The sequence below is a fragment of the Suncus etruscus genome, chromosome 2, assembly GCF_024139225.1.
Source record: "Suncus etruscus isolate mSunEtr1 chromosome 2, mSunEtr1.pri.cur, whole genome shotgun sequence".
Lineage (NCBI taxonomy): Eukaryota > Metazoa > Chordata > Mammalia > Eulipotyphla > Soricidae > Suncus > Suncus etruscus.
In genome coordinates, this window is record NC_064849.1 from 6667299 (window position 1) to 6687178 (window position 19880).

General features: G+C 54.6%; 1 protein-coding gene across 1 annotated transcript; it reads left to right on the forward strand.

Annotated features, from left to right (window-relative positions):
• Positions 1-380: 380 nt before the first annotated feature.
• LOC126001590 (uncharacterized) lies at positions 381-19663 on the forward strand. Its single transcript, XM_049768870.1, has 13 exons — positions 381-1057; positions 2661-2844; positions 2950-3041; positions 3155-3254; positions 5604-6517; positions 13397-13461; positions 13561-13623; positions 13689-13864; positions 16913-17367; positions 17449-17566; positions 17639-17724; positions 17868-17991; positions 18834-19663. Exons 1-13 carry the CDS (start codon positions 1001-1003, stop codon positions 19532-19534), a joined length of 3135 nt encoding a protein of 1044 aa, XP_049624827.1. The 5' UTR covers positions 381-1000; the 3' UTR covers positions 19535-19663.
• Positions 19664-19880: the final 217 nt, after the last annotated feature.

Sequence of the window (19880 nt, forward strand, 5' to 3'; positions counted from 1 at the left end):
CCATCCAGCTTTGTGCAACCCTGTGCCTAGAAGGACAGGCGTACCCTCATCCCCTGGGCAAATCCCTGGCCCCTGCAGGGAGGCTGGCACATTCTCCGACCATCAAACTGCAGGACCCTCCACAGGAGCCTATATTCATCACCAAATCACCGCCTTCCCTGAGCAGATGCAGCCAGCCCGGAACCCTGGAAGTCCGGAACCGTTGCGTTGTGGCTCTGCGGGGGACGAAGGTCGGGGACGAACTTCCTGCTGTCAGGGTCCCGCCCGGCTCCCCGCCCCCTTGCAGGCTGCAGGGATCCCTTCCCGGGAGTGGCGCCCCTGCTGGTCTCCCGAGGTGACCCGGCCGCCGGGACCCCGAGAGACGAATGTGGGCAGCCCTGGGCCGGCTCCAGGGCATGCATGGCCCGGCCTCGGTTCTGCAGTGGAGGCTGAAGGGCGCGGTCGTCGCCTGCTGGTCTCCGGGCTTGGTGCTCTGCAGCCGTGGGAGCCCGCTGAGAGCGGGGGGCTGAGATTGGGGCGTGGGGTCGTGTCTGTCCTGGGGGTGCCGAGGCCAGCAGGGCTCAGGACAGCATCTGTCATGCAGCTCCTCGCCCGCTTTTTGGCTCCCCAGGGCAGGAGATTCTGCAAAGAGTCCAACATGCTTTCCTCGGGCTGCAGGGACAAAGGAAGGGAACAAGGCAACGACTGTCATCCCTGGCTGAGACATGTCAGGGTGCAGGGAGGGTTCTGATCTGGGGGTAATGGGGCTCCTAGAAGGTGTCTCTAAAATGCTGGCCGCCTTCCTGCTCCCAGACCCCTGGCCAAAAGCCCATAGAGGGGGAAGGAACTTTTATTTTTTAAATGTGGGTGTTGGGGTTTGGGCCACTGGACTCAGCTTCAGTATCACTTCTTGTGGTGTTCAGGACCAGTGAATGGTGCAGAGGAAGAATTGAAGGCTAGGTAGGGGTCTAAGCCCTGGACTGCCTGGCCCTTCAGTTGTGCATTTCAACCCAGAGAGAAGATGTCTGCAAATAGAAGTGGCATCCAGGCTGCTCGGGACAAGGGAGGTGCCCAGGAGGTATGTTGGGGCCCAGTGGTTTCCACAGAGCATTTACGGGAGGGGTTAAGTAGGGTGCCTGAACCAGTAGTAAATTCATACTCACTGGGGGAGCAGGGCTGGTAGATAGGGTGAAAGGGGTGCTGATGGGAAATACTTTTTACTTGGGAACTGATTTCTAGGGGACCCGTTGGCTTTGCATGGGGAGTTCCAGAGTTGGGGCCCACATGCCCACAGAGCTGGGATTGCAGGATGCTAGGGGAGGACTCCAGGCAGGAGGGACAGAATGTGAGACCTTGTTTTACACTCTCCTCCCTCCACCTGGGTCTTTCTCTCGGTGTTGCATGTGCGTATACATGTGTGTGTATTCACAGCATTTCTCCAGCATAGTCTATGAGGCGCAGAGGCACTGTGCCATGGGCCAGGCTCCAAACCAAGGGTGGGGATGCCGGAGGTCAGGGAGCCACATAGCAACCCCAGAGAGGGTGGAGCTATAAGAGGAAACCCCAAAACCACAGCCCAGTTCAAGGATCTCTCAGATCTTGGCTCTTAGTCTTCCATTGGAGGCCCTGACGTGCACGGGCCTCCCCCACTTCTTCCACTGCTATGTCTTCCCCGAGGCTGGTGCCGGGACCCTCAGCTTAGGCTGCAGAGCAGTGATAATTTCTGGTTGATCTGTGGTTATCCAGTACTTTCCAGATCCAAGAAGACTTGCTCATCACTGGTTCTTTCTGGTCACTGCTGAGACTTGGCTCCAAGAGGTTTTTTTTGTTTCTTGTTTTTGTTTGTTTGTTTGTTTGTTTTTGGGCCACACCCGCGGTGCTCAGGGGATACTCCTGGCTGTCTGCTCAGAAATAGCTCCTGGCAGGCACGGGGGACCATATGGGACACCGGGATTCGAACCAACCACCTTTGGTCCTGGATCGTCTGCTTGCAAGGCAAACACCGCTGTGCTATCTCTCCGGGCCCGGCTCCAAGAGTTTTTCTCCATACTCCCAACTAGGGTGACTGTGACTTCCTAGAAGGTCACCCCCACCCCAGTGCTATGGGTCTATGGCTCCCTGGAGTCTCCAAAGCCAGGCACTGACTTCCCTAAGTTTGCTGATGCTTCTTGTCTCAGTTTCCCCTCCTCAGCTGGGACTGAGGCCAGCCTGGGGCCAATGTGGGGGAAGGTTCTTGGGCTGAGCCAGGTGAGCACTGGGCTTCCCTGAGGACTTGTAGCCTTTTTTCCTCCAGATGAAAGCCAAGCAGGGCCAGGCTGCAGCATGCTCAGACCCTCCAGTCTCCCTCATCTTCTGCAAATTAGGTGCCCGGGTTTATGGATATCCCTCATACTACCCCACTCTTCCAAAGGTCCCCAAGTTTCTGTGCTTTCTCACCTCCATCAGGTTCCTGGATATAGGGTTTCCTGAAACCAGGATAGTCCTTCACTGATGGCCTGGCTGGGCATGGGGGGGGGCAGGCAGGTCGGAATGGGGGGGCTATAGCTCATTTCATCCTGTATTAATAATGGTACTCAGCGGTTCTGGGACAGGGAAGAAGAGGCAGGGAGCCACCCTATGACTTATTCTAGGGACCCCTGGGGGGCTGTTCCCCCCTAAGTTCCCATGCACTGTGTCCCCAGGCAGCAGGAGGCAGATGCCCAGGCCCGGAGTCATGCCCAGAGGCTGAGGAACGTGGAGCCACCCTGGAGTCTCTGCTCATTAAGATGGAACCGGAAGAGCTGCCACCTGCAGGGGTGTTGCCAGAGAGCAGCATCTTGGGAGCTCAGGGCTCTGAGGAGAAAGCCCCCCTCCTGCTTGACCAAGGTGCAGAGAGGCCATGGGGAGGCACCTCAGCTTGGGGTCTGGCGGTGAGATCCTGTGGGGGCCCTCAGGCTGCATGGCACCCTGAGACCCTCTCTCTCCTCTCAGGCCCCGAAGCCTTCCGGGTCCCCACACTCTCCCGTGAGGCCAGGACTCGGGATCGGCAGATGGCCACAGCACTACTCACCGCCTGGTCACAGGTGGGTCTATGGGGGCTGCAGGAGTGGGGGGCCTGACTCTGCTGCCGTTCTAGAACCTTCTTGAGCCCAGCACGCCCCACGCCCTGTCTTGGAGGCCTCATCTCTGCTTTCAGATGCCTGTGACCTTCGAGGACGTGGCACTCTACCTGTCCAGGGAGGAGTGGGGGCAGCTGGACCATGCACAGCAGCAGCAGTGGAGTGGGCTGCCCTTGGGTAAGGACCGATGCACTTTCTAGAATCTTCCTGGTGATAGGGTTGCTGTGTCCCTGCAGGTATGAAGCCATGTGTTGCTGCAGAGCATAGCAAGGCACCTGCCCTGGGCTTTTCTCTATGAGAGCAGCTCCTGTGGCTGTGGCCTCCCTGTCCATAGAGAGTACCCCTTTTCTGGTGCCCACCCTGCAAGGACCTATCTCCCCAGAGTGGATCGGAAGGTGCCAGCAGATTCTGCCTGACTGGTCAGAGCCACCATTTCAGGGACCTGACCTGGCCTCTTCCTAGCCGCTTTGGCTGGTGGCGTCACACTGGGGCTTCAGGGCTCTGGATAATGGGCAGGATTTTTTTTGGGGGGGGGGCCACACCCGGCGGTGCTCAGGAGTTATTCCTGGCTGTCTGCTCAGAAATAGCTCCTGGCAGGCACGGGGGACCATATGGGACACCGGGATTTGAACCAACCACCTTTGGTCCTGAATCGGCTGCTTGCAAGGCAAACGCTGCTGTGCTATCTCTCTGGGCACTGGGCAGGATTTTTTGAGCTTTTTTTTTTCTAGCCTTATCTGGTGGTTTGGGAGGGGGGCATGTGCTGGGGGTGAAGCCCAGGTCCCTGCCTGAGTATCATGCTCCCTTCCAGTCCTGAACTGTGAGAGGCTCATGGGGAACTCGGGGCATTTTTTCAGGCTTCGTCTGCCTGTGGCCTCCCTGCGAGCCCCTCAGTGACCTGGCCTGCTCTGACTCCCCTTATCACCTCAGCTTTGCTCCCCACCATGAAAGCCTCCTCAGGACTTAGATCAGAGGCATCTCAGATCCTCTGCATGGCTCACTGGCAACCACAGATCCCCTCAGCAGCCTTGGGGTTTTGGTGGGGTTGGGGAAAGAATGTTCTTTTTATTTATTTATTTATTTATTTATTTATTTATTTTAAATGTTCTTTTTAGCTGGTAGTTCCGCCTAATGCAATGCTTTTCACCTGACCGGGATCCCAGTGCCTCACTTGGAAGAATTTGGCATATGGGCCTTGTCTCCCCCTGGCTTGTGGAGAGCACTGTCAGACCCCTCTGACCCCAGGTCCATGAGTCCGTGAAGATTGGGGTCATGAATGCTGGCTCGGGGCCCAGGCTGGGTCTGGGGGTGCTGTGTGAGGTTAGTGGGCTCAGGGACCAAACCTCATCATTTACTCAGGAATCTAGCACAGCTCCACTTAGCGGGAGATGAGGCCGCTCAGTATGCCTTGTGGCCTCTTTTAGGTTTTAAAGTAAAATAGCTGAGGGGTGGAGAAATAGTTCAGCAGGGAAAGTGCTTTGCCTGCATCCCTTCAACCTGGTTTGATCCTGGCACCAACTTGGCTCCCCTGGTGGCATCCAGGATTCACTCCTAAGCACTGCAAGGTGAAGGTGTGATTCAAAAACCAAATTAAAATAAAAGTTTAATTTAGAAACCATAAGAGGGTCAGAGCAATAGTACAACAGGGAGTGCACTTGCCTTGCACAAAGCTCATCCTGGTTCAGTCTCTAGCACCCCATATAGTCTTTCCCTTGAGGCTGCCAGGAGTGATCCCTGAGCATAGAGGCAGGAGTCAGCCCTGAGAACCGCTGGATGTGCCCCCCCCCCCCAATAAAATGAGAGGAGAGTCACAAAAGGAAAATTTGGGTTGGAGAGACAATACAGGGGGCTTAGGTTGGCCTTACTAGAGCTGATCTCAGGGTGTGGCTCATCAAACCAGTACTCTGGGCCAAAGCCATGCAACAGCCCACAGGGTACTCGCCTTGCATACAGCCAACAGGGGTTTCATCCCTGGCATCCTATATGGTCCCCTAAGCACCACCAGAAATGATTGATCTCTGAGTGCAGAGCCAGGAGTAACCCTTGAGCTCCTCCTGGCCCCCAAACAAAACAGAAATTCAACGCTCTTAAGACCTCACACATGAACCGGAGAGATAGTGCAGTGGTGGGGCATTTGCCTTGCACGCGGCCAACACAGAACAGGATCCTGGTTCAATTCCTGGCATCCATATGGTTCCCCGTGCCTGCCAGGAGCGATTTCTGAGCGCAGAGCCAGGAGTGGCCCCACACTTCCTGCCTCCCCCCAAAAAGAGTTGGCACTTGGGGCTTGAATATGGCCCTTCCACAGAACAGGAGACGCCAGATACAGGCCTGGTGGTATCTGTGGGGTTGTCTCTGTGGGGTCCTCACTGCCCTGGGGGCCTCCCAGTGTGGCTGTCTCTGTGGGGTGGCCAGTAGTCCCTCCCGAAGTTGCAGAAGATGATGCCGAATTTAGGGCTGCACGGAGAGCGGGCCCACCCCACCCAGCTCCCTGAGGGCCCCTTGCTAATCCCTTTCTTTCTCCAGGAACCTTGCAGGTGGGCCAAGTGGAGCAGGATGCCACTGAAGATGGGAAGCCCACCAGAAGAGGGGCAGGGGGCACCGCCCAGGACCCAAGGCCTACCCTTCTGGAGCCTGGCTCCCAGGACCCAGGGGACCCAGACTGCTCCCTGGAGAGCCGTGCCAAGATCCCGGAGGGCGCGGCGGCGGGCCGGCGGGCCTTCCGCTGCGAGCAGTGCGGCAAGGCTTTCAGCTGGCACTCGCACCTGGCCACACACCGCCGCACGCATACGGGTGAGAAGCCCTACACCTGCACCGACTGCGGCAAGCGCTTCAGCCGCAGCTCGCACCTGCTCCAGCACCAGATCATCCACACGGGCGAGAAGCCCTACACCTGCCCGGCCTGCTGCAAGAGCTTCGGCCACCACTCGACGCTCCTCCAGCACCGGCGCATCCACACGGGCGAGAAGCCCTACGCCTGCACCGACTGCGCCAAGCGCTTCGCCCGCCGCTCCGACCTGGCCACGCACCAGGGCACGCACACGGGCGCCAGGCCCCACCGCTGCCCGGCGTGCGGCAAGGGCTTCTCGCAGAGCTCGGCCCTCGCCACGCACCAGCGCACGCACACGGGCCTCAAGCCCTACGCCTGCCCCGAGTGCGGCAAGTGCTTCAGCCAGCGCTCCAACCTCCTGGCGCACGGCCGCACGCACACGGGCGAACGGCCTTACCACTGCCTCGACTGCGGCCGCAGCTTCAGCCACAGCTCGCACCTCACCGCGCACCAGCGCACGCACCGCGGCCTGCGGCCCTTCGCCTGCCCCGGCTGCGGCAAGAGCTTCAGCCGCCGCTCCAACCTGCTGCGCCACGAGAAGATCCACGGCGCCCGGCCCAAGGCCCTGGCCCTGCTGGTGCTGGGAGCGGCTACCGCGCCCCCTGACCCCTGAAGCTGGGATGGGGGGTACAGGGAAGGGAGCCGGGGGTGCTGGCATGTTGGGGAGGACCCCCGGCTCTGGCTGGAGGATAAGGCCTGGGAGCTCATTAAAGGCCCTGCAATCCCTTCTTCTGGCTGCTCTGTCTTTCCAGGGCCAGGGGTGCTGGCCCCCAGAGTTACTGCCAGAGCAGGGCCAGGGGTAAATATGGGAATGGCCAAAACAGAAATTTTATAAAGTGATTTTTTTGTTTGTTTGTTTTGGGGTTGCATCCAGCATCGCTTAGGGGTTACTCCTGGTTCTACGCCCAGAAATCACCCCTGGCAGGCTCGGGGGGACCATATGGGATGCCGGAATTCGAACCACGGCCTTTCTGCATGCAAGGCAAATACCCTACCACCATACTATCCAGCCCCCAAGTGATTTATTTTTAGTTGAGTTTATTTGCTTGCGTTGGGCACAACACCTGGTGGCGCTCAGGGGTTACTCCTGACAGGCTCCAGGGACCATATGGGATGCTGGGGATCGAGCCCAGGTCAGCCGCTTGCAAGGTAAATGCCCTCCCGGCTGTCTCTCCGGCCCCTATTTTTAGTTTTTATTCAGCTTTCTTTGGTTTATTTGATTTTGTGTCACACTCAGTAGTGCTCAAGGGTTACTTCTGGCTCTGTACTCAGGAATCATTCCTAGTGGTGTTTGGGGAACCATCTAGGATGCCGGGTCTCTGCCGAGTGCAAGTCTAGTGTCCTAGCTGCTGTACTATCTCAGAACTTATTTTGCTTTTTATTTTTTTGTGTTTGATTTTGGGTTTGGGAGCCATACTCAGGGTACTCAGGGGTTACTCCTGGCTCTGCCATCAGGAATCATTCCTGGTGGGTTCACTGGGCACAGGGAATCTGTTTTCTCTCCACCACTAAGCACTGGCTTGGGTATAAGAGACAGGCATAACCTGATCAAAGTCTTTCAAATGAATGCTGAGAGCTGGGCTTTGAGTCCGGGGCTTCTGTTGTGTAAAGGCTGCCTTTTTTCTACACACCTCAAAAGCCTCTTGCAGGGGCTGGAGTGATAGCACAGCGGTAGGGCATTTGCCTTGCACACCGCTGACCCAGGATAGACTTGGGTTTGATCCTCAGCATGTCATATGGTCCTCCAAACCAGGAGCTATTTCTTTTTTCTTTTTTTCTTTTTGGTTTTTGGGTCACACCCGGCAGCGCTCAGGGGCTACTCCTGGCTCTCTGCTCAGAAATCGCTCTTGGCAGGCCCGGGATTCGAACCACCAACCTTCTGCATGCAAGGCAAACACCTTACTTCCATGCTATCTCTCTGGCCCCACCAGAAGTGATTTTTGAGCGAATAGCCAGGAGTAACCCCTGAGCATCACCAGGTGTGGCGCAAAAACAAAAACAAAAACAAATAAAGCCTCTTGCACATATAGTTTTGAAGTGGGTTGGTCAGATAGGAGTGAAACGGCCTGACCTTCAGCATCCCGGAACTCAGCATGGAGGATGCTCCATTGAGTAGTGAGGCTACTGCCTCTCAGGGATCCATGCAGGACTTGATGAAATATGGGGTTACTTATATGATTAGTTTTAAAAGTGGCTCTTTGCCAGAGATGTGGGACACACGGTTTTCTCCTGAGCTGTAGCTGGATGGCAGACACATGGCCTGTCCAGTTGGGGTGTCCTTGCTTGGAGCTTGAGGGGTTTCATTGGAAGCAGACAACATGTTTACAGATGGAGGAGAGATGAGGAGTGCTTAGAAGCACTCCAGGAATTGGCATGCTTCCTTGTTTGGCTCGGAGCACCCTGCTCCTTAGCGACCATCTGCTTTGATTTCGGCTCACTGGCTGGAAGTGGCAGCCCAGTAGGTCAGGACTCAATCCCTGAGCGGTCACCCCTTGGGTGAGCCTGAGAGTCCCCAAAAGACTTTGCTCTGATCTCTGATCTCTGATGAGCTCCAAATCAGCCTTGTCAGAGGACAGGAGTATGTGAGGAAAGCAACTTCCCCACCTTCCTGGGTTCAATGCAGGGCCCCATTTTCAGGACAGGCCTGACCAAGATTTCAGGACAGACCATTGAATATTTTCAATGAGAAGCTGGGTGGTGTGGGAAATCTTTGAGACTCGGGCTGGCTGGGGCCTGGTGGAAGAGCTTCTGAGTGCCAGGCAAAAAAGAAGACATGCAGGATCGGAAAGCGGGCAGGGCCTTCACTGCATGGGAAGAGGAGATGCAGGGTTTGAGGGTGGCGTTCTAGTAGTCTCTGGGTTCCAGGGAATGTGGCCCAATTGCTCACCACTAACTCACACACACACACACACACACACACACACACACACACACACACACACACACACACACGCCTGCCCAGGATTTCTAACCATCCAGGGTGCTCCCTGCTGTTTCCATCAAGGTCCTTCCAGAAAGCACTGGCCTGGGCAGTTCCTTGCAGCTTGTGTGATCCACAAGGTGGCACTCAGGAGACCCGAGGGACCCCAGACGTCAAAAAGCCGAGGTTCCTAAGGGCCCTGCCCTTTCTTTGATGTTGGTCAATGATGTGTCGATTTGTGACAAGTGCAAGGGAGGCTAACCAATCGCAGTTGGCATCTCTTCTGGGCACCACCCCCTTTCTGATAACGACGGGACGCTCTGTGTTTGGGGACATTCGCTTTCCCTCTTGAGGGGAAAATTGTTACCCCCCACTTAAAGAAAGCACGCACCAGACGTGGCTTTTTGCCTTCTTGGTGCAGTGTCTTCCTCCCAAAGAATTATTTGCCAAAAGGCCCTTTCAGAGAAGTCAATCATTTGACCCTTTATGTGGATTATTGGCTGTAATTCCAACATGGCTGTGGCATTACATTTTCTCTTTATTTGATCACTATAGAAATCAGACCTCAGCTTTCCTACAGACAATGAAATGTCAGTACCAAAGCCCACCAAAAGTTCCACGCTGGCTACTTTATGACTCGTATAACCTGGCACCAGCAGCTTGTTTTTCTGAGTCTAGCTCTATGATGGTAAACAGTTATTTCTGTCCCCCCAAAAATCTACTTTCCAGCAACCAGATAAACATCATACATATTTCTCTCTCCTTCTGGTTTCTTGTAAAACCTGCTTTCTGTTTACCCAAAGACACTTCCACCATCAACCTCCAACAGGGGTCTTTCTCACCTATAGGATAGTCATTTAATATGTAGATTCTAGGCCTGTTTTCCCATTGTACGGCTCTCCTACTCTTTTTTTTTTTTTTTTTTTTTTTTTTTGTGGTTTTTGGGTCACACCCGGCAGTGCTCAGGGGTTATTCCTGGCTCCAGGCTCAGAAATTGCTCCTGGCAGGCACGGGGGACCATATGGGGCGCCGGGATTCGAACCGATGACCTCCTGCATGAAAGGCAAATGCCTTACCTCCATGCTATCTCTCCGGCCCCGGCTCTCCTACTCTTTGTTCGCCCTGACAGTACCCTACATAAGAGAGCCTGTGCTTATAAATGTCATCAGCTGAAAAATAAATTTGTCTTTCGTCTCTTGGACGTGAGTCCCCATACATCATGTGTGGTAATTCATTTTTACAATATTATTCTGTTTTTCGTCCATTTCGTGCTCCTGCTCTCTCCTTGTGAAAGGTTCCAGGAACCTACGAAGGCTCTGCTTAGGGACGCTGGTGTCTGCAGCAGAAAAGGGTGACAGGTTCCTTGCAGAAAGAATATTTGATCCGAGGGCCAGAGAGATAGTACAGTGGTAAGCGTTTTCCAGGACCCAGGAAGGACTTGGATTCGATTCCCAGCGTCCCATATGGTCCTCCAAGCCAGGGACGATTTATGAGTGCGTAGCCAGGAGTAACCCCTGAAAGTCACCGGGTGTGGCCAAAAAAAAAAGAAAAGAAAAGAAAAGAAAAGAAGTTTGATCCGGAGATCAAACTCCTGGTCGGATCCTGGCTCGCATGAGTCGAGCCTTTAGAAGCGAACTCAGAACTACCACCGAGATGCCAAACCTCCAGCCGTCCTAGAGAGGGCGCGAGCTCCACTTCCGGTTTTACGCCTCCAGTGGAGACCCGGGAATGAGCTTCTGGAGGTCACTTCCTGCCCGGTGGAGGTCGCTTCCGGTCCTCTGATGGGTTCTGGCTGTCTATGGCCTGTTCTGGTCGGGGAGAAATTGCGAGCAAATAGGGCTTGAGAGATTGCACAGCGGTAGGGCGTTTGCCTTGTATGAGGGACCCGGTTCGATTCCCGGCACCCATATGGTCCTCCAGCTTGCCAGGGGCGATTTCTGAATGCAGAGCCAGGAGTAACCCCTGAGCACCTCTGGGTGTGGCCCAACAACCCGTCAATCAATTAATCAAATAAAAGTTTTGTTTTGTTGGGTCACACCCAGCAATGCTCAGGGGTTACTCCTGGCTCAGAAATCGCTCCTGGCAGGCTCAGGGGACCATATGGGATGCCGGGATTAGAAACACTCTCCCTCTGCATGCAAGGCAAACACTTTACCTCCATGCTATCTCTCCGGCCCCACTAAATTAAAGTTTATATAAAAAAAGAAATTTCGAGCAAATAAATGAATGATGCACATTAATTTCAAGTAGTGACAATCGGCGGGAAGGAACTTGATTTTCAGAGAAAAATCCTCGAGGATGCAGATGCGTACATTTAAGAGATTGGAACCGTTTGGCAAGGATTTGGGAAAGGTTCCTTCCAAACAAGGAGAGAGAATGGAGGCCTCGCCATGAGGAAGCTGTTCCAGGGACCAAGTGAAGCCTCTGGTTGGAGGAAGAAGACATTAGCTTTCCCCCAAGGGGGTAAAGGGTGGCCGGTCCCTTGCAGAAAGAACGATCTGGAGACTGGACTCCTGGTTTAATCCCTTTAGTCGAGCCTTCAGAAACGACTTCAGAACTACCAAGATGTAATAGAGACATTCTTTGCCAATAGAGAAGAAATGGGAAGGGGCAGGAGTGTTTTGTTAATAAATGCTAAAAGTTAAATAAAATTTCCGTAGGGGGAAAAACCTTGAAATTGAATCAAGGAAGATATAGAGGGGCCGGAGGAATAGCACAGCAGTAGGGCGTTTATCTTGAATGCAGACAACACGGGATGGATGTGGGTTTGATTCCCGGCATCCCATTTGGTCCCCCGAACCTGCCAGGAGCAATTTCCGAGCACAGAGCCAGGAGTACCCCTGAATGCCGCCGGATATGCTCCCACAAAAGGGAAGATACAGAGATTTGGAATATTCAATAAGAGAAATTAGAAAAATAGATATTTCTTTTTCTTGTTTTTTGTTTTGTTTTGTTTTGGGGCCACACCCGTTGACACTCAGGAGTTACTCCTGACTATTCGCTCAGAAATCACTCCTGGCTTGGGGGGGACCATATGGGACGAACCGCAGTCCATCCTAGGCTAGTGTTTGCAAGGCATCTTACCTCTAGCGCCGCCACTCCAGCCCCAAATAGGTATTTCTTTTTTTTGGGTGGGGGGTCAAACCTGGCAGTGCTCAGGGGTTCCTCCTGGATCTACACTCAGAAATTGCTCCTCACAGGCTCAGGCAACTATATGGGATGCCGGGATTCGAACCACTGACCTTCTGCATGCAAGGCAAACACCTTACCTCCATGCTATCTCTCCGGCCCCCCAAATAGGTATTTTTTGGGGGGGTCACACCCGGCAGCGCTCAGGGATTACTCCTGACTCTATGCTTAGAAATCACTCCTGGCAGGCTCGGAGGACCATATGGGTGCCGGGATTTGAACTGATGACCTTCTGCATGAAAGGCAAATGCCTTACCTCCATGCAATCTCTCCGGCCCCACCCGGTGACGCTCAGGGGTTACTCCTGGCTATGTGCTCAGAAGTCGCTCCTGGCTTGGGGGACCATATGGGACACCGGGGGATCGAACCGCAGTCCGTCCAAGGCTAGCGCAGGCAAGGCAGGCACCTTACCTCTAGTGCCACCGCCCCCCCCCAATAGGTATTTCTAATGAGAAATCTCAGTAAGCAGATATAGACATATGGTTATAAGTGGCGGGTTATAAGGAAGGATCAAAATAAAGAATTGAACCCTGATTGCAGAGCTAGGAGTAAGTTCTGAGCATAGTGGTTGAATGTGACCCCCCCCCACGATAACCAAAAATGAACAAAACAGGAACTTGAAAAACATGACTAATTGCTCTCTAGTTTGTTGCTTGTGCTCATGTCACTGGCTTCAATTTAATCGCATTGCCTCACTTAACTGTAGGACTATGGAAATATTTGCTTTCTTTTAGTTTGTTTTGGGGTCACAACCACTGATATGCAGGGTTGACTTCTGGCTCTGTGTTCTGGAGTGACTCCTGCTGTACTCCGGGCACCATATGGGGTGTCTGGGATCAAGCCTGGGTTGGACGCTTGGGAGGTAGGGTCCTATTTTCTATAAAGTCATTCTGGACCAAAGATTTTGTTGTTGTTGTTGTTGTTGTTGTTAGCACATTTGACTTTAGTCTTTGCCAACAGAGAGCGTTCGAAGGACATAAGCTCAGATATAGAAAAAAAAAAAGAAATAAAAATTTTCAAGTTCCTTTTCTGGGGCAAACAAGATGGATTCAAGTAAAAGAGGAGGCAAATATAGGAGGATAGGAGTATATATTTCAGCAGTCTAGGACTGCCCTGGCTCATGCTCTTGGTTCAGCAAATATATTTTTTTCTTTAGTTTTGGGGGGAGGTTTGGGCTACACCAGGTAGTGCCTAGGGCTTACTCCTGGCTCTACGCTCAGGATGGGCAGTGCTCAGGGACCTTTATATAATGCCAGAAATCAGACCTTGTGTGCAAGTCAAGCGCCCTCCCCTCTGTACTATCACTCTGCCCCTGTCCAGCAAATATTTCTCTGTCTCTTGTCTACAGCCTTGGCGTCCCCTCATTCCCCTAACGTCTAGAGAAACACGAAAAACGTGGGAGAAACTGAGAAAGTGGAGAGCTCCAAGAACCTAGATGCACAGCTGTATCCCAGGTCTAGGATACAGATGTAATGAACAAGGTGCCTTCCTCTATCTTTGATTGCGCAGCCGTAGAAACGCTCGCTTGTTCATTGGCCGCTCAGGCGCCTCGACCACAAGAACTCGCTGCTCATTGGCTGCTCTTCGGCGAAAGACGAGCGCATCCGGTAAACTGCCTTCTGGGAGTTGTAGTCTCAAGTGCCTAGCGGCGCCTGCGCCTGCGCCGTGCTAGCGAGCTGAGCGCGGTTTCCGGCGCGGACTCCTTGACAGCGGCCCTGGACGCCCCGTGCACGGGCTGTGGGCGGCGTGTCCGGCCCGACGGCGCGGCCGCGGGGTGCGAGGTGGCTCGCCGGGCCGGGGTGGGGGCGCGGGGCTCCATCCGGGCCCCGTTGTCGCCTGCGCGTCCTGGTGAGTCCCGGGCTCGCTCCGGGGCGTGGAGCGAAGTGGCCCGAGGCGGCAGCAAAGGCAGCGGTGGCCCGGGGAGGTCCTGGGGGTGGTCCCGGGCCTGGAGCGGCGGGTGGCCGGGCTGTCAGGCCCCATTGTCGCACTGTCGGTAGCGGGGACCTGGGCACTGGGTTTTTCTCGGGTTCCCCACTCCTGATGTCAAGTGTGTGCAAGGAGAAACAAAGCCAGGGAAGGAAATTGCCATCTATGAATCGAGGGGCGCTGCTCAGTTTGAGGGTCAGTGGCCTTCTGACACCCGACTCCAGGGGGTTTCTGGAAGCTTGAGGTGCGTGTGGTCTCTGGAGTAGCTAAGCCAGTAGAACGCTGGGACTACACTCATCAATCACTCATCAATCGATTCAAATCCTTTGTTTGTTTTTATTTTTTTGGGGGGGTCACATCCGGCAGCTTTCAAGGGTTACTCCTGGCTCTATGCTCAGAAATCGCTCCTGGCAGGTTTGGGGGATCCTATAGGATGCCGGGATTCGAACCACCGTCCTTCTGCATGCAAGGCAAACGTCTTACCTCCATGCTAGCGCTCTGGCCACCACCCCCTCGTTCAAATCTTATATGAACACGTAGACTCATTCAGGAATACGCATAGTGTATTCCAGCTTGCTTGAAGAATTGGGGTCCAGTGGGCCTAGGTGACACTTGGTTGTGAGAGGACGTTGCTCCGTTCTAGTCCTTTAATCTATTTTATATCCTGACCTCAACTTGAAGAATTTTTTTTTATTTTTATTTATTTATTTTTTTGGTTTTTGGGTCACATCTGGCCGTGCTTAGGGGATACTCTTGGCTCTGTGCTCAGAAATCCCTCCTAGCAGGCACTGGGGACCATATGGGATGCTGGGATTCAAACCACTGTCTATTCTGGATCTGCTGCATGCAAGGCAAACGCCTTACTGCTGTGCTATCTCTACGGCCTGGCCCCTTTTTTGTTTTTGTTTTTTTTTTTGGGGGGGTGGTTGGCCACACTTGATGCTGTTCAGGCTAGATTACTCTTGGAGCTTGAGAGACCATATGTGGGGCCAGAGAAGGAACTAGGGGCCAGAGAGAAAGCTCAGTGGTAGGGCATTTGCCTTGCACACGGCCAACCTGGGATGGACCTGGGTTCGATTCCTGGCATCCTATATGGTCTCCCAAGCCTGCCAGGTGTAATTTCTGAGCACAGAGCCAGGAGTAACCACGCCGCTGGGTGTGGCCAAAAAACAAGCAAATGAACAAACAAAAAACAGACAAGGAACCAAGGCCTGCTACATATGTGCAAGGCAAATGCTTTACCCACTACAAGATCTCTCTGATCCTTCAACTTGAAGCTTAACTATGTTAATATTTTTATCACCTAATGTTTACACTTAGATGGATAAACATTTAGGACACAAGGCTGCCTTGCACACACAACTAGCCCACGTTTGATTCTCCTAGGCCCCATATAGTTCTCCCAGCCCTCCCAGGAGTGATCCCAGAGTGCAGGGCCAGAAATAAGCCCTGAGCACTGCCAGGTGTGTTCCCCAATTTTTTTCTGTTTTTTTTTTTTGGGGGGGGGGCCACACCCATTTGATGCTCAGGGGTGACTCCTGGCTAAGCGCTCAGAAATTGCCCCTGGCTTTGGGGGGACCATATGGGACGCTGGGGGATCGAACCGCAGTCCTTCCTTGACTAGCGCTTGCAAGGCAGACACCTTACCTCTAGTGCCACCTCGAAGGCCCAGTGTTCCCCAATTTTTAAAATAAATACAATTGGGCCCGGAGAGATAGCACAGCGGTCTTTGCCTTGCAAGCAGCCGATCCAGGACCAAAGGTGGTTGGTTCGAATCCTGGTGTCCCATATGGTCCCCCGTGCCTGCCAGGAGCTATTTCTGAGCAGACAGCCAGGAGTAACCCCTGAGCAATGCCGGTGTGGCCCAAAAACCAAAAGAAAAAAAAAATACAGTTGACATTGAACCTGAGGGTAGGAACATGAACATGCATCCCCAAGCAATTAAAAGTCTACTTATAACTTATTTGTTTGTTTTTGTTTTGTTTTGTTTTGTTTTGTTTTGGGGCCACATCTAGTGATGCTCAGAGCTTATTACTGGCTCTTTGCCACGGATCATACCTTGTAAGGCTCTGCACCCAGTGATCACTCCTAGCAGAGCCCGGAACTTGCTAGGAAACAGTGCAGCCAAGCCGCCAGTCCCACTCAAAACTACAGCTCCCAGAAGGCTATTTATCTGGTGAGCACGCCTTCTTACTGATGAGCGCCAATGACCAGAGTTTTGGTGGCCTATCTGGTCCCAAAATCAAGGGAAGTGCTTTTCCTGTTTTAGTATCACTCTGGCTCAAGGTGGAGGGAGGTAGGGAGGTACCTTACCTACTGTATTAGCTCTCTGACCTTAAGCTGTAATTTTGAAGTTCCTCAAAATCTTGCTACAAAATTTAGTCTCTGGCTGGAGAGAGACAGACAGGCAGACAGGCAGAGATAAAGAGAAAGACAGAGACAGCGGGTCCTGTACTTGCTTTGCAACTGCCTATCTTTTGCCTGTCCCTGGTACTAGGTGTGGATCCCTGAGCACAGAACCAGATTGGTGTCAGAACCCCAAATATATGCAGTGACCCTTAGACTGAAGCCCTTCATATTCCACATCTGAGCTTTTCCAGCTGCTGTCCAAAGTTGTTTTCCCTAAAAGCAGAACCAGTGTGAGGGAACTGCGCCTGAAACTCGCTTTGTTTGAGACCCATGGTGTAAACCTGGAAGTTGAGAGAAAAGGTACACTGCGGATGAGAGTCAATGACCTGTTGAGAGTCTTGCTATTTTGTTCCTTTTTTTTTTTTTTTTTTTGGGAGGGTCACACCGCAGGTGCTCAGGGGTCACTACTGGCTCTGTGCTCAGAAATCGCTCCTGGCAGGATTGGGGGACCATATGGGATGCTGGGATTCGAGCCACTGTCTGTTCGTGTGCAAGGCAAATGCCCTACCACTGTGCTATTTCTCTGGCCCCTATTTTGTTCTTTCTGCAGGAGGCCAGCCTGATGCAGGTCCAACTGCCCCTTGGGTGCCCTCTGGGAGACTGAGGCGCTACTGCTGGCCCTGCTGGAGCTGCAGGCCTGGGGCATGGCTGCCACACTGGTGTCCCCGGACCAGACCCCTGGAGAAGGGTTCCTGATCGTGAAGGTGGAAGATTCCTGGGAGCAGGACAGTGCTCCTGAGGTCGCCGGGGAGGCCGAGACCTACCGCCAGCGCTTTCGGCACTTCTGCTACCCAATGGAGGCTGGCCCGCACGCGGCCTTCAGCCAACTGTGGGAGTTGTGCTGTCGCTGGCTGAAGCCCGAGCTGCGCTCCAAGGAGCAGATCCTGGAGCAGCTGGTACTGGAGCAGTTCCTGAGCGCACTGCCCGAGGAGCTGCAGGCCCGGGTGCGCGAGCAGCAGCCTAAGAGTGGTGAGGAGGCCGTGGCCTTGGTGGAGGAGCTGCAGAAGCGGCCTCAGGTGTGGGCCCTGGGGTGCTGGGTAGAACTAAGCTGTGGCCCGCTGTCTTGTGGTGCTCACGAGTGTGTCGACCCCACACAGGACGTGTCCAGTCAGGAGGTAGAGGTCAAGGCAGTGCCGGGAGCCCAGGCCAGGAGACTTCCCATGTCAGTGGGGGCACAGGGCCAGCCTGGCCCCCAGGAGCAGCACAGTCTTGATGGTGAGTGAACCCAAAGGCAGCAGCTTTGGGGGGACTGTCCTTTGGGTACCCTGGGGGTGGAGTCTAGTCTAGACTCTGCCTTTTCTGCAGCCCTGCGTCCTGCTTTCCTTAAAGAGGGGAGTCCTCAAGACGCCATGGACACCAGCTTTGCCTCTGGGGTACACGTGAGTTACAGTCCCTGTGGCCCCTTTGAGACCCCCGCGGTGGTCTGGCTGGCTCTCAAGGCCTCCTACCTGCCCCCGCTGCTCCTGCTGCTCCCCAGCCCCAGGCAGCCTGACCCCGGCCTTCGGGTGTCTTCCAGGGGCCTGTGACCTTTGGAGACATTCCCTTCTACTTCTCCCGGGAAGAATGGAGGTCCCTGGACCCCGCGCGGAGGGACCTGTTTTGGGACATAAAGCGGCAGAACTCCCGGAGCATAGTCCTAGGTAAGCAGGACCCAAGGGGCTTTGGCTCCCTGAGCTGGGGGTGGGGTGCTGGGGATCCTCAAAGGCAGGGTAGGGGGCATGCAGACCGCTCCACTTTGTCCTGCTGGAATTTTTCCTTCCTGGCACTCCTGGACCAGTTCCTCAGTGTCAACCTGTTAGAAGCTCCTCAGGCACCACATCTAGCTTGCCAGCAGGGGCGCCAGCATGCTCTCCACGGCCAAGCAGAGCTGTGTCACTATTATTTTTTACTATTATTATTATTGTGGTTTTTGGGCCATACTCAGAGGTGCATAGGGGTTACTCCTGCTTTGCACTCAGAAATCACTCCTGACATATGGGATGCTGGGATTGAACCCAGGTCCGTCCCAGATCATCTGCGTGCAAGGCAAATACCCTACTGCTATGCTATCACTCTGGCCCTGCTGTGTCACTGTTAGAGGTCAAGTCCCCATTAGCTTCAGGGGCTCTTGTTGGTTTCAGGGCTCCCTTTTAGCTCCAGGATATCCATTAGCTTCAGTGCTGCTGGTGGCACAGACGCTAATTGGAGGCCTCTGGGTAGCCCAGCAGAGACCACACTCAGGCCTCCTGCACCCCCAGGCTCTCTGGGGTCTCAGAGTTTCTTGCTGTCCATCTACTTGGCTTTGGAACAGCACCTGGCCTGACCCAGAGGCCCCATTTCTGGGAGCAGACGAGGGATTGTTAATTCAATCTTTGGGATCTGGGGTATGAGCAGGGGAGGAGGAACCCCACCCCAGTGTTGCTCCCCACTAGCACATCCTGATGGCAGGGACACTGCTTATCCGGGCAGTTAAGGCTCACTGGCTGCCTCCCTTGAACCTCAGGTTTGGGGCACCAGAGTCGAATCGAGAGACCCCGGCTGAACGTAGCAACGTCCACGCGCTTGGGACAGGCAGGCGACAAGGCCGAGGACATGGCTGACGATGGGCAGAAGTCCTGGCGCTCGGAGGATGAGGTGGCAGCAGCTGCGGTGGTGGAGACGGTGGAGGAGGAGGAGGAGGAGGAGGAGGCGGCGGCCTGGGTCAGAATGGGGACAGTGAGGGTGTCGGGAACCCGGGCAGCTGGGACTTGGCGTGGCCACACCGAGAAGCCACACAGCTGCAGCCAGTGCGGCAAGCGCTTTCGCTGGGGCTCAGACTTGGCACGCCATCAGCGCACACACACGGGGGAGAAGCCTCACAAGTGCCAGGAGTGTGACAAGAGCTTCCGCAGCTCGTCGGACCTGGCCCGCCACCAGGGCGTGCACACGGGCCAGAAGCCCTTCTCCTGCCTGGCCTGCGGCAAGAGCTTCAGCCGCAGCGCCTACCTGGCCAGCCACCAGCGCATCCACACCGGCGAGAAGCCGTTCAGCTGCAGCGACTGCGGCAAGAGTTTCTCGCTGCGCTCCTACCTGCTGGACCACCGGCGCGTCCACACGGGCGAGCGGCCCTTCAGCTGCGGCGAGTGCGACAAGAGCTTCAAGCAGCGCGCCCACCTCATCGCGCACCAGAGCCTGCACGCCAAGATGGCCCAGCTGGTGGGCTGAGTGCCCTGTCCCTACCTGCGTGGCCCCCCAGTCTCTCTGGCTAACAGAAGCCCAGCACATTTCCGAGGGGGACTTGCCCCAGGAGAAACCCTGGACAGCAGGAGTGAGAGGGCAAGACAGGACCCGGTTTGTTTTGGGGCCTTGCTCCCAGCCAGGCCTTCTGCCCTGGAAGCCTTGTGCCTTTGGCAGGGGTGGGGACAGGCCTTGAATGCTCCCCTCTGTCTCAGCTCTGATGGGACAAGACCCTGCCCCACTTAGTGGGGTTGAGCCCTGGCCTGGCCAAGGGGTTTCTCACTACCTTCGACTGCCCAGTCCCCAGTCCGGGGGAGCCTTCCTACCCCCGGTG